The sequence below is a fragment of the Chrysemys picta genome, chromosome 1 (genome assembly GCF_011386835.1).
Source record: "Chrysemys picta bellii isolate R12L10 chromosome 1, ASM1138683v2, whole genome shotgun sequence".
In the NCBI taxonomy this organism is placed as follows: Eukaryota; Metazoa; Chordata; order Testudines; family Emydidae; genus Chrysemys; species Chrysemys picta.
In genome coordinates, this window is record NC_088791.1 from 200,729,814 (window position 1) to 200,743,805 (window position 13,992).

Consider the following 13,992-nt stretch of genomic DNA (forward strand, 5'->3'; position numbering starts at 1 on the left):
AATGCTACACATTATGAGGGAAAGCGAAGAATGTCATGATCACTTGTACAAGATGCGTCTTCAAGACAAATTATTTGGTTTTAATTCCCTCATTACTAAAAGCTGATCCCAGAAGGCTTTATGCAGCACCAATTGCCCTAAGAGCATATTAGAAAAGCACATGCAAAGAAATTGTGATCTAGAGGGCAGTAAATAATAGAAAGAGAAAAGGGACGCTCCTGCACAGAAAAACTAAATGAATGTATTAAGAAATACATACAGTACTCAAAAGGTCCCAGTGCCACCAGTAAAAGGCCATAGTGCATTGGGAATCATCACAAATAGCCCTTTATTAAAGTCATGTATGAAAGGTCTCTATGAAAGCTAATAAAATTCAGAATAGGACCTATCCCAAGTTAATAAATATAAAACAGATTATCTTTGAAAGGAGCGGCATAAAAGAGATAGCTCTCAGGAACATGTATGTAAGCTCACCTCTGCTCTTGATATCTATCTGATCTTGAAGCAACTTTTGAAGAGGAGTTTGAAAAGTTTTGTTCATTTGCAAAACAAACAAACAAAATGAAGAGCGCAAATCATCAGTTAACCAATTAAAGTAGTTGAAAAGTCACCACCTGGAATCCACTTTTGCAAATGTGGACATCCCTCTTCAGATTTGCCTAAATTGACAGTCACAAATGCTGAGGCAGAACAGTCATTCTCGCAGATAAGCAGAATTAAAAGCTCAATGTGGGGCAGTCCAGAACGTAGTGCCTTGCCTCACAGGAGAGTGCCTTAACACAAAACCTGGACTTAGTGACGTAATCAAAGAGTATTCTACTAGCCTCCAATCTTGGAAGATGCCTCTGTAGAACTGTAATTAAGGCCATTCTTTATTGTATATTAATATGTCAGTTTTAATTGTTTGGATTTAATGATTTATTCGAAAATTGAATAACCCAATTTAATTAAGTACACCAGGTACATGTTATGTTCTGAAGAATTCTATAAAAAATAATCATGTTTGCAGAAAAAAATGTAACAAAGTGAACTAAAAAATAGGAAAAAATTGAGAACTGTGGTTGTAATGTTAACCAAAAAACCCCCAAACACAAACACACGTTTTCTTCCATTTCAGAATACTGTAATGCTTTCTCTCACTCACTGGGGCTTATACAATTTTTATTCTTATATTCAGTCTCTGCTTGTACTCTCCCATACTCAAAATACAGTAAGAACATAAAAATGGCCATACTGGGTCAGACCAAAAGTCCATCTAGCCCAGTATCCTGTCTTCTGACAGTGGCCAATGCCAGGTGCCATAGGTGCCGACTCCGTGGGTGCTCCGGGGCTGGAGCACCCATGGAAAAAAATTGGTGGGTGCTCAGCACCCACCGGCAGCTCCCCATGGCCCCGCCCGGCCCCTCTGTTCCAGCTCACCACCGCCTCTGCCTCCTCCGCGAGTGCGCTGCCGCATCCAGATTCTCTCCCCACCCCTGGCGCTTGCGCCACGAAACAGCTGATTCGCGGGGCAGGGAGGACGGGGAAGGAGGGGGAACGTGGCGTGCTGGGGGAAGAGGCAGGGCCGGGGATTTGGGGAAGGGATCCAATAGGGGCAGGGAGGAGGCAGGGTTAGGGCGGGGAGTTTGGGGATGGGGTTGGAATGGGGGCGGGGCCAGGGGTGGAGATGGGTTGTAGTTAGGGCTGGGCCAGGGGTGCGGGGCGCATGGGAGAAAGTTGGCACCTATGCCAGATGCCCCAGAGGGAATGAACAAAACAGGTAATCATCAAGTGATCCATCCCTTGTCGCTCATTCCCAGCTTCTGGCATAAGAACACAGAATCTTTTCCCTGTCAGTGGCGCGTCAGTGTTTTCTACTGAGAAAGATCTAACTCCAATAATAATAATAGAGTTCTTATATTTACAGACTGTATCACATGCACTATGTAGTTTAAGGAAGAGCCCCACAATTCTTTAACCCAGCATTGACCATGTGGGAACTTCCAACTTTGAAAATAATTACAGGAATAAAACCTCCTTTGCGTATTTTCTAATTATCACTTTCTTTGTAAATGCTAAATAATGCATTTAACAGCTTCCTGGGAAAAGTCTAATTTACCCACACATGGACAATGTATCCTGTTCTGTGATTATGGTATTTTCAACTCCATCTGTGCTTTGAAAAGTACAGTCTAATTTTTGAAGCAGGAAAAAATGTAGAATACAAATCATTAGTACATATAATGAAAAATTTAATCCTGGGCAAGTTGATAATACCAGCCTGTGATGGAGTCTACGGCTTATGGCATCGATACCCTGACATCCCCTACTCAGGAAAACTCACTCGGACCAGGTTACCAACAAGACTAAGGCTGCAGTGTCACATTTGGCCCTGCAGGAGGTGCTGCAGAGCAGTCCTCCCTGCCACATAGCCACAGGTGGGCTAGCCTCATCCAGTCAGGGACACAGGAGAAAAACCATGTGGTCCTTTTATCCTGTGACTAGGCCAGCGAACCAGGCTAATGCACAAAATACACCTCAGCAGTAGTCTGAAAAATCTGCAGGTATCCAGACAGAAAAGAGAAAAAAAAAATCACAAAAACTTTCTTTCTACAGGCAGTTCTCAGAGAAAGTTCTACTGAAGAGGTCCTGGATGAAGCTCAAATTTCAGTCAAGGTTGATTTGGACACAGAGTCCACGCAGATTCCTCAGACACATTTGTGTTATTGTGCATTATTATTATTCATTTGCATTACACTCGTACTAAGCAGTCTCAGTTGGGATTGAGGCCCCATTGGTCTAGGTGCTGTACAAGCACGTGTGAGAGAAAATGTTTGCCCCACAGAGCTTACTGTCTAAATAAAAAAAGATCAAGAGCAGGAGATAAGAGAGGCTGGCAATATTAAATGACTGGCCCAAGGTCACACAGTGGATCCATTGCAGAGCCAGGAATAGACCCCAGGTCTCCAAACTTCCTGTCCCATGGCCCGTATAATAGAGCACACCCCTCCCAGCTCCACTGTGGTCCCCGGGAAGCCTTGGAGCGGGCTAAATTTGACTAGAGCAGCATATCAGTCACAACAGAAAGAATCAGACCTCACAAGAAGATCAACGCAGGTATAGGGCTGCATGTGGCTGGCGGTTAGAAGAGAGAAATTTGGTTCTGATGTGACCTACAGGAAGTGCTGAGTTTGATTTGAAGGAAAGGCTGAGGTTTGGCACCCTCACACTTTTAGTAATGGCTGTCTTGCTGTCAGACTATGCCCTGCATCCCTGTGCATAAATATCATTGATGTCAATGGGACGTGTACAAGAGTTTGCCAGGACTCGACCCCCTCCGGGGCGGTGGGGAGCCACACCGGCTCACTACACACCGGTGAGCTTGGGAAATTTGTCCGGCCGTGGGGTCTTCCTCGGCAGCTCTTGCTGTAACCGGAAGAACACGGTAAACCCGGCCCTGCTCAGGGCGGGCAATACTGCTACGTCAGGAGCTCAGGCCCTCAGTCAGGACTGAGCAACAAACGAGTACAAAGTATTAAGCCCGGGCCCTAGGTCAGGGTGGGGCAACAAACGCTGAGTCAGGAGCTCAGGCCCTCAGTCAGGGCTGAACAACAATAGTAGGCCCCAAGCCTCAAAAGGCCTGGGACAGGGGGAGACTGCCACCCACGGGTTGGGTGGCAGGGGGGACGCAGGCCCTCCCACTCCACTGCATCCCAGCCCGGGGCCCTAGCAGCGGCAGAAGACCCGCTGCTGTCAGTGGGGATCCTGGCTGCAACACACTGGCATAGGCTCTGGCAGTGCTGCAGCCAGACTGGGGTCGGCTGCCCCCGGGCTACTTCCACACTCCCCCTCGGGGCCTACCTGGGTCCTGGTGTTGGCCTCTGGGGGATCCAGGACCATGGGTTCGTCAGGGCAGGGATTGATCGGCAGGCCCGGTGGCTCCTCCAGATAGCGGGCGCAGGACAGGCCCGGCCAGTCCTGGCGGCCGGCTTGGGCCGTAGGGTTAGGGTGACCAGATCACCCAAGACAAATATCGGGACGTGGGGGGGGGTGACGCGGGGGGGGGGGGGGGGGGCAAAAAAAAAAAAAAACCTTCCTCCGCAAGCGCTGGAGGGAGGCCTGGGAGACTCAGGGGAAGCGCGGGGCTGGGGTGAGTAACAGTCCGGCCTGGTCCCTTGCAGGCAGGACTCAGTTGGGTGGTAGGGCGAGGAGGGGTGCGGCCCGCGGGGCCAGGCGGCGGCTGTTCTCACCCCCGGCCAGCGGGACTCGGGAGCAGCCGCTGCTGCAGCTCCCACTGCCGCGGGGGCAGGAAGCGGCCATGGCGCTCCGCGGCTGCAGCTCTGGCGCCCCCGAACCTCCCGAGCCGGGGCCTGCTGCAGGGACCCAGCAGCGCGTACGCTGCGCCCAGCCCCTGGCCAGTCGCGTCTGGGCTGCTGCCCAGCTGGTGCTATCCCGCGGCGGCCCCAGAGTGGGGGCAGCAGGCCCCAGCCCCCCCGTCCCGCAGGGGAACGAACGGGGCTGGGCTGCCGATGCCTCCGCCCCGGGGCCGCCGCGGGATAGCACCAGCTGGGCAGCAGCCCAGACGCGCCTGGCCAGGGGCTGGGCCCAGCATACGCGCTGCTGGGTCCCCGCAGCAGGCCCCGGCTCGGGGGGTTCGGAGGCACCGCAGCCGCGGAGCGCCATGGCCGCTTCCTCCCCCGTGGCAGTGGGAGCTGCAGCACCGGCTGCTCCCGAGTCCCGCTGCCCGGGGGAACAACAACAGCCGCCGCCTGGCCCCGCGGGTCGCCCCCCTCCTCTCCCAACCACCCAACTGAGCCCTGCCTGCTCGGGGCCAGGCCGGACTGTTACTCACCCCGGCCCCGCGCTTCCCCTGCGTCTCCCGGGCCTCCCTCCAGCGCTTGTGGAGGGAGGGGGAATGGTGAGCCCGGGGAAGAGGCGGGGATTCGGGGAGGGAGCCAATCGGGGGAGGAGGGGGCGGAGTCGGGGCGGGGGGGGGTGCGAGCACTTCCGGGCTCTAGGCTCCGGGGCATTTCCTTGTTTGTCCAGTGTCCCGACCGCACGTCGGTCGGGACGCGGGACAAACAAGGAAATATTGGGACAGTCCCGATAAAATCGGGACGTCTGGTCACCCTACGTGGGGTCTTCCCAGTCACGAGCTAGACTGGAGATGTTTCAACTTTAAAGCGGGATGAAAACTTAGTCCCCGAATCCGTAGAGTGCGCGACCTTGGCATTTTAGAGCATACACCATGTCCATGGCAGTCACAGTCTTTCGCTTGGCATGTTCAGTGTAAGTGATAGCATCATGGATAGCGTTCTCTAGAAACACTTTCAGTACTCCTCGGGTTTCTTCATAAATCAATCCAGAAATATGCTTTACACCACTACGGCGCGCCAAACGACGAATAGCCGGCTTCGTAATACCTTGAATGTTATCACGAAGCACCTTCCGATGGCGCTTAGCGCCCCCCTTTCCCAACCCCTTACCACCTTTGCCACGACCAGATATGATACTACGACCTTTGAAATGCTCTGCTTAGATAATCAGAATAAACAGGCTAGACTGGAGCCGTCTGGTCTCTCCAGCGGCTGGGGCCTGACTAAGCTGTGAGGGTGAGCTTTTATACTTCTGGGTCGCCACCTGATCCTCTGAGGGGTGGGCTCAGAGCTCCCTAGCTCCACCCACTCCAGCCTCCGGATGGGCTCTTCCCCCTCCAGAGCAGCGGGGAGCCACACCACCTCACTACAGGACTGTATGTACAGTAGAGTTGAGGTACCCTAAGGTAACATAGTAGAAAGCAAAGGTCCATATTGTCAGCACGCCAGTGAATGCCCTGATGAAGCAAAAGCTTTTAGGCTGCTTTGCAAATTTTGTGAAACTTTCTCATGCTCCCTTGAGTCATGCTATGGTGCTAGGAGCTGTTTACAGAAAAGTTGGGCAGATGCTCCTTTTAAACTCCCTCTATAGTTAACCACTGAATGTCAAAACCATATTTAAAACTTGTCCAAAAGTTTTGGTTTTTCCAAGAGTTAGGAACAGAGATGGCCTGAGACACAGTTACAAGCCTAAATTATTTGGTCGAGTCTACAATGGAGGGGCAGAAACGACACAGGGTTTTTAATTACAAACATACTTGGGGGAATGGTGGATCCCTCAACCCTCTTTAAAATTCATGCTGTTACTTTCTTGAAACATTATTTTACCTTAGTTCAAACAGAGATTAAGTCTCTGCACTGGAAAATATGATGGAGGCACCACAGTTAAGGCTGCATTGGCATTCCGACTTAAAGCAGGAATGGAATCCTTCCAATACCATAGAACCTCAGAGTTACGAACACCTTGGGAATGGAGGTTGTTCTTAACTCTGAAATGTTTACAACTGAACATTGACTTAATACAGCTTTGAAACTTTACTATGCAGAAGAAAAATGCTACTTTCCCTTTTTTGTTTGTTTGTTTTTGGTTAGCAGTTTAACACAGTACTGTGTTGCATTTGCTTTTGCTTTTTTTTTCCCCCTCTGCTGCTGCCTGATTGAATGCTTCCGGTTCCAAATGAGGTGAGTGGTTGACTGGTCAGTTCGTAACTCTGAGGTTCTACTGTATAACTAAAAACTAATCAGTCAACAGCAGCAAAAGTCCATTAATGCAAAAAGATTGAGGTCCTTGAATTTTAAAACATTGTCACATGTATGTCACAAAAATGTATTTTTTTTTAAAAGAAGTCTTTGGGACATTTTCATAAAGGTTCTCATGATTTTGGGACCTCTGTCAAAGAATGTCAACAGGAAGCCATCTGAAAATGGGGATGTTTCTTATGACTGAATAGCTGAACACTGCAGCCCTGATCCTGCAGAGTTTTGCATACATGCTTAACTTGATGCCCTGTGAGTAATGCCATTAAAGTCAAGGAGACTACTCTCAGGGCATCAAGTTAAGCATGTGTGTGTAAAACTTTGCCGAATCAGAGCTTGTGTTATTTTAAAAAAAGAATAATATTAATAGTAGAATCACACGAGTGACGTTTTAAGCCTCATTTGTTATAACCTTTATTTTTTACGACACATGCCAGCAGTTTTGGGTTTGGTTTTTTTTTTTTTTAAATATCTGGTGCTTCTGGTATCCAGTGCTACAATGCTAGAAAAGGGCCTGTTGGGGACCTGTGATGTGATCCCTCCATCAGGGGGCGAGGTGGGGTGGTGGTGGAGATAGGGAGGTTTGCAGACAGTTAAAGACATGCTTGGAGAGCATGCAGGTAACTGGTGGGACTCTGGACATGGTTCAACCTATGAGCAGCTCAAAAAGATAGTTAGCACTGAGGAAGGGAGTTGCATCGCTTCCCCCGCATACACATTCCCACAAAGTAAAGCTCCTTTCTGCTCCCATGATTCTCTCCCACATCCGTGTCCCCATGGTTAAGGGAAAGCTGGTTCCTTTCTTTAAAATAGGTTTCTACTGGAATTGCTCAGAAATCATCAGATTTTGACATAATTTCCAATTTTGAAATTAACAAAAAAATTGTTTATAACATTTTCGCTAATGTTTTTCCACATTTTCCTACCAATAGCAGAGCTATTAGTCCATTGTAAACAAAAACCAGTGACGTTCTGAATTGCAAAAGTGGGGGGGGGGGAGGGGGAGAGAAAGGGAAAATTTTGAAAAATCATCCTTAATTTGCCACCACTGCAAGTTTTTCAACCAGCTCTAGTACAGATGTTGGGGCTTTCAGAATGAGGGCCTCTGAACTGGCTGATGGGATCCAGATTCTAAAGGGGTGAGTAACTGGCGTGACCCTACAGAGCAGAATTTGTTAGTTAGTTTTCCCTCAAAAAACTCATTGTGCCCATCCAAGCAAATAAAAACCTACATGCCCTTCCTTCCCCACAAGAGGAATGCAGGGATTTCCCCTCCCCCCCCCCCCCCCCCCCCCCCCCCCACGAATGCCTGGATGTCACTCAGAGGGTTTGGGAGCTTGCTGCGAGTAGCTCCAGCCCTCTTGCAAAGTTCAGCCCCACCGGAAGGAAGCTGGCAGAAATTCTCCCCTCCGTTTGCCATTCTCACAGCAGGAGAGGCCAAGGAGGGAGCAAGGAGCCCAGCAGCTCAACACAGCTCTGCTCCCTCCTCCTCCTGTGAGAAACACGGACAGGATATTACCTTTGCTCCTGCCCACTGCAGCACCCAGCCTGGGAAGGGGTAAAGGGGAGGTGGAGAGTCCCTGGAGCTCCCCTCTGAGGCTACAATGGGGAGAGGGAACAGCACTAGAGTCCCCCCCTCAGGCCTGGGGGAGGAGGGTGAAGAAGCCCAGGAGGAGCAGGAGTGAGGCTGGTTGGGGGCTAAACTGAAGTGGGGACTGATGGGGAGACTGGGGGAGCCAAACTGATGGTGGGCGCTGTATGGGGACAACTGATGGGGGGGAAGGATTAATGGCTGGGCAGGGGGCAGGCAGATGTGGGAGTGAGAACTCCTGCAGCAGGGGCCAAAATCCCCTTACCCGATACATTTGGGAGTGTGGGTGACTCCAATTATCACACAAACGCACTGGGGAGGGGCAGGGGAGCTCAAAAATCAAAAGCCTGAAAAACAACAACAATATAAACTTTTTTTTTTTTTAAATCTCAAGATTTTGGAAGGGAGGAGCAATCTCATGAGTTTGGCATCACTGGGGAATGTTACAAAAGGCTCCTAAAATCTACAGCTGGCTTGTAAATCCAGTCTTGGCAGATTTCCATAGGCTGAACACAGCCAGTGAGAGTTGTCACTGATGTTTGCTGGCTGGCCGTTCCTACCAGAAGACTTTCTGATGAAGGTTAAATAAGGACAATCATCTAAAACAGGAGCATTTTAAAACAGTTGCCTTATTTTTGCTGATTTGGCATCCCTGGAACCAGAAGCAAGAACTGGAAGCCAGCAACTGAAATTGGCTCTACGGCTGTTTGGCTTGTTCTGCTCCCATTTCCATGGAAACGGATGTAAGATTGGTGAAAACAAGGCAAAGGTTTTAAAATGTGATATTTTAAGGACATTAACCCTGACTTTAGTTTCACTTTCTGGTTCTTGCTGATGTCAGCAACAGCCAAAACCCAACTGCTGAGAGTGAAAACAAGGACCAACCTCTGTGTTCTATCACTTGATCACCACTGGGATCCAGGACAGGAGAGGCCACAATGTTCTCAAGTTGGTCAGTCATATGTCTCCAAAACCAAGTCCTACAATGGGATCCAAGCAGGTGAGGCCCTTACTTCTGCAATTAGTCCCACTGATGCCAGCCCAAGGTTCAGGCTGTTGTGTTGTGATTGCATTTCCCGGTGGGAAGAGGGAGAATGGAGATAGCAACAGAAGAGAGCAGAGGTGGAAGGAAGCAGGAATGAAAGTGCGGCACAAGGAAGGGGTAGATTTGTTTATTTTCTTGGGATGAATTAACCGTGAGGATTAAGACAGATATAGTAAGCAAGCTGGCCATGCTGCAAAGTAGCTCAACTGGAGGAAATGGTACCTCCTCCTACTTGGCTTCTCGTGGGTATTTGGAAAATTATTCATCCTGGGTCAAACATCAGTGAAATTTTGGCTGAAAACCTATTCAAAGTCAGATGTGGGGACATGTGAAGTTTTTCTAATTTATTTATTGATTTACAGCACACCTGTCACGGGGTGTCAGTGCTTCATAACATACACTATTTAATATATGCAGGACATGTTAAGGCATGATATAAAGTTTTTACTGGCAGAAGACAACATTACTCATGGGATGGTGGAACCTGGGGAGAGTTATGCAGACTATGCCAAAGAACAGCCAATAGAAACATTTTACCACAATACGCCACCACATATTTCACTTATGCTACGTTTCACAGAAAGGCTATTTTAGAAAAAAAAAAAGACATTTTTTTTATTTTATTTATACTGTTTTTCATGTCTCTTGGTGGCAAAAAATCAGGCTGCTTTACTTACCCTGAGTCAGGAGGTTAACTAGATACTGTTGTTACTATAGGCGTGATGAGAAACAGTAAGGCAACCCAACTGGTGGAAGAAAAGTAAATGGCAATAAAAATATTTAATGTTCTAATTTACAAAAGAATTAAATAGCTCTCCTGAAATTTGAGCTGAGGAACTACTAGCGGATCCCTAACTGCCACCTAAAACATCATCCACCATACCTGCCAAATGCCTTCTGTCAGTAGTAGTAGTCTTTAAAACACCCATTGTGTTGTCCCCAAAACGACTTGACTGTCTTCCATTGAGAAGTCAGGTGACTACTTGTCACTTTAGGGCAATCAGAGCAGGCTACAGCGAGCAGCAAAGCTGTAAGAAAGAGTCTTCCTTGTGGAGACCTAAAATCATCTGGGTGAAATCCTGGTGCCATTGATTTCAGTGTTTTGTCACCGACTTCAGTGGGGCCAGGATTTCATCCTCCATGGATAAACTCCTAGTGGGAATACTAGTAGATCCAAAAAACTTCACAGTACAGTTTATCTGTATGTGGGGTCACAATAGCAATTTTCCCTCATGTCAGATTGGCAGTGACCTTGGGTGGGGTGGGGGGAGCGGTTCCACCTTTCTCTCCACCATGTGGGTCACTTGCCAGAATTATCTGGGCATATCTCAATTATTTCCCCGCCATTGTGGGGTCTTGGGCACTGGTGCAACTCAGTGCTTCCTATTATCTGCCTGTGGCACGTAAGAGTCTGGTCTCCCGTGGGCTGTAATACTTTGATCTAATTTCAGTTGTCGGATGCAGGAGCCTAACTTTAATCACCTATTTTTGAAAATCTTGGTCTAGACATTTAGACCCTGCTTTAGCAAAGCATGTAAGCATGTGTATAAGTCCCCCATTGAAGTCAATGGCACTTGCTTAACTTTAAGCACATGTTTAAATGCTTTGCCTTAGCATTTGTGCAATGATCTCAGTGAGTGTAAGGAATATATTCTGAGAGAATAGATCTCAGGTTTTGGGAGAGATGTGAAAGATATAAAAGAAAATAGATGTATTTAGTATCCACATAGATTTCCACATCCAATTATTACACTTTTCAAATAAGCCAAATTTCAGGATATTTTTGTTTACACTAGATACAAGTGTACATCGACTCTGGTTCTGCACCGATGGGAACTCATGAATGATCATCAAGACTAGTGATTGCATCTGGAAAAAGGGCCTCCTCAGAGTTACGGGTAAACATCAGCTGACAATGCTAAAAGTATGCAGCAACATAGAGCCTGATCCTTTGGTACAGTGCAGGAACACTCAGTGCTATCTGCAGTGCAAATCTGGGGTGAAAGCTCACTTTTGAACTCCTCCAGCCCTCAGCTAGGCACCCGGCCAGTCTTCTGGGATAAGTCAGAGTAGCTTTCTTCTCGCTAATTCTTCTCTCTCATCTCAGACACCACCAGGCGTCCCCTTGCATTCACAGATAGACGGCAGTGAAATCAATGATAATTGTGGGTTAACCTTCCCCCACAAAAAAACTAAACAGAGATTTACAATCTGGCAGATGTTGCCTACCAAATTATTATTATTAGATAGCTCACATCTGGAGCCTAAATGACTCAACAAAGTTCAGTGTTCCTGTCACAAGGTTAAGGGTCTTATTTTATCGCATTTTTATTATAGTTTGTTCCTTTCACAGGTCATTGCTTTAGAAGGCTTCCTTTTAGTTCTGCATGCAGTAGCCTATATGTAGCCTGGTTTCCAACAAGAAATGCATTCTTGTAACAGTTCTATTTCATTAACTGGCCTGATTGTCATGGGGCCTCCCCACTGTATTATTTTCACGTTAGGGGGACCCATTTGTTTTGCCCTGCTTCTGCCTTAAGGATGAATTTGAAATAAAATCTGACGTTCTGATGCCAAAAAACCAAGCCTCCAATTTTTCTTTTAATCCTTTGAACTGTTAGGACACAGAGCTGATCCTATAGCTCCAAGAAAAATATTGTGGGAACATCTTTTCCCCTGGAATATTATGCAGGGAACATGCTTCTTGTTTTATCTTGAAGGAGGGTTTTTTTTTTTAATATTTTTTTGCTTGGGAAGGGATCCAGTTATTTGTTAGCTGCCTTGTCATAACACTGTTCAATGAATTAATCCATGTGTATGCAGTTGTTTCAACTGCGATCATGTATACTTACAAGATGTCTATAACTATAATTATAAACAAATAACTCCACTGTTAAACGTTTGGTTCACTAGAATACGTGCAGTTGTTGTTTGTGAACAGCCTATTGCCCACTGGTATTGCAAATTTCCCTTGATGCTAAACTGAGTTTTTCTTTCAATATATCACCTCTTTGCCTCTTACCTTGTATGGCTTGTTCAAGGACTGGTAGTTAACAGTAAGCCTGAGTGCATAAGAAGTGGTTGCATTGACTCCCAAACAGTTGCTTGAACAGCTGTTGGATGTTCTGCCAACTTTCTGTTCACTATCCTTTTCCACTGTCCCCTGGGCTTGAGATCCCTATATCCCACTTTCAGTCTCTAAGGGCACTGACGTAGGCAAATGCAGGATCCTGTTCCACACTTTAAGCTTCTTGGCAGGCTCTCCTTTGGAAGCTGCAGCCAAAACAGTAGCTGAGAGTCTTTGGTGGTCTTTTGTACCAGTCTTTCAGTCTCCTGCAGACTAAAATTGGCCTTCATTGGCCACCCAATGTCCCCAGCATCTGACTTCTTCCTTTAGCTGCCTTCCAGCAGAGGGGCAGAGGAGTTCAAAACAGCAGGTTTCCCCTTCAGCAGCAGAAGCAGCTGGATGTCAAGATGAGCTGAAGGAGGAATGACAGGTTATGGTGTGTCAATTCCCCTGGAGACACCGAACAACAACTATTGTCATTTTGTTTCTCTCAGGTTATTAATACCATTGAGGAATTGCATATAAAGATGGCCAAACAACAAGAACTATTTCCTGCAAAATTTGTTAAACAAAAATGAAGAATTGTTGCTCTGTTGGAAATGTTTTGTGGATTTGTCTGATTTTCCAACTCAGTGATTCAAAATGAAACAAACTGTTCTGAATTTCACGTTTTTCATTTTCGGATTTCCCCTCCACTCCCCTTTCTCTTTTCCTTTTTGGTTTGTTTTCCTCTCCTCACTCTCCCTTTCGTCTTTTCCCCTCCCTTTTATGGGGAAAAAAGTGAAAAGAAATACCAGGGGAAGGGGAGGACAACAAAATGTAAAACTTTTTTTTATTTCAGTGCAAATTAGAACAAATGTATTTGCTTCAAATCAATTCATTTAGAGTCACTTAGTCAAAAAATTTGAAAAAAATGTCATTAAAAATGTTTATAGCATTCAAAATGTTCTCATTTTCATAGCACTCAAAAAGCCATTTTTCACTGACAAACTCAAAAAAATTGTCAAGCAGCTCTAATTATTAACCCATACATCATGCCTGAATCACAATGGAAGCGTGAAGCAGTCTAATATAGAGTCTGTACTGGTCACTTGGTAGCACTTCACTAACTTGGCACTGATTACTACTGAAAGCACTTTTAGAATCATCGCGTCATGCCAGACTCTGCCCTGAGCACTGCCAACATTGTACAGCATTCGAAAAATAAGGGACTGTTTTCTTAACACCCCCACCACACCCCTCCTCTGAATATTATCATTAATAAGCAATACTCACCTACATTCCCCAGGGGTATTTCTTGCTACTTTTTGCAGCACTCACCAACTCCCGATCTTGTTGAAAAAATGTCCCCTATAATAAGGGACTGGTGGCATCCCTAGCCCTGACCTACATACTGTGCAATGGATTTGCCCTTTCATCTCCCAAGGCCTTGTAGTGGTCATTCAGGGAGCAAGGCCCAGGTAGTAAGGTGTGGGAGGGAGGTGTGGACACAGGCAGGGGCAGTGGGCCTAGAGCAGCACCTCACTATCTAACAGCAACGCTCCAGCTTTATATTTATTGGGGTTTTTTGGTACATGTATGTTGCAGGAAATGCAGCAATGTTGTAGCCCACCAGGTGAACCTTACGTTGCCCAACAAGCCTGTCCTCTGCTGATATCGCAGTACTGCTGTCATACAT

General features: G+C 46.9%; 1 protein-coding gene across 1 annotated transcript; it reads right to left on the reverse strand.

Moving 5' to 3' along the window:
* Positions 1–5,175: 5,175 nt before the first annotated feature.
* On the reverse strand, positions 5,176–13,992 carry LOC103307240 (histone H4-like). Its single transcript, XM_065578376.1, has 2 exons — positions 13,941–13,992; positions 5,176–5,510 (listed from the first exon to the last, which is right to left on the reverse strand). Exons 1-2 carry the CDS (start codon positions 13,990–13,992, stop codon positions 5,176–5,178), a joined length of 387 nt encoding a protein of 128 aa, XP_065434448.1.

Excerpts from the sequence above, each read along its gene's own strand:
- LOC103307240 (XM_065578376.1), bottom strand. The coding sequence starts at position 13,992 with ATGTATGACAGCAGTACTGCGATATCAGCAGAGGACAGGCTTGTTGGG. Across the intron at positions 5,511-13,940 it reads GGACAGGCTTGTTGGGCAAC|AGCATTTCAAAGGTCGTAGT; the intron begins GTAAGGTTCACC and ends TTATCTAAGCAG.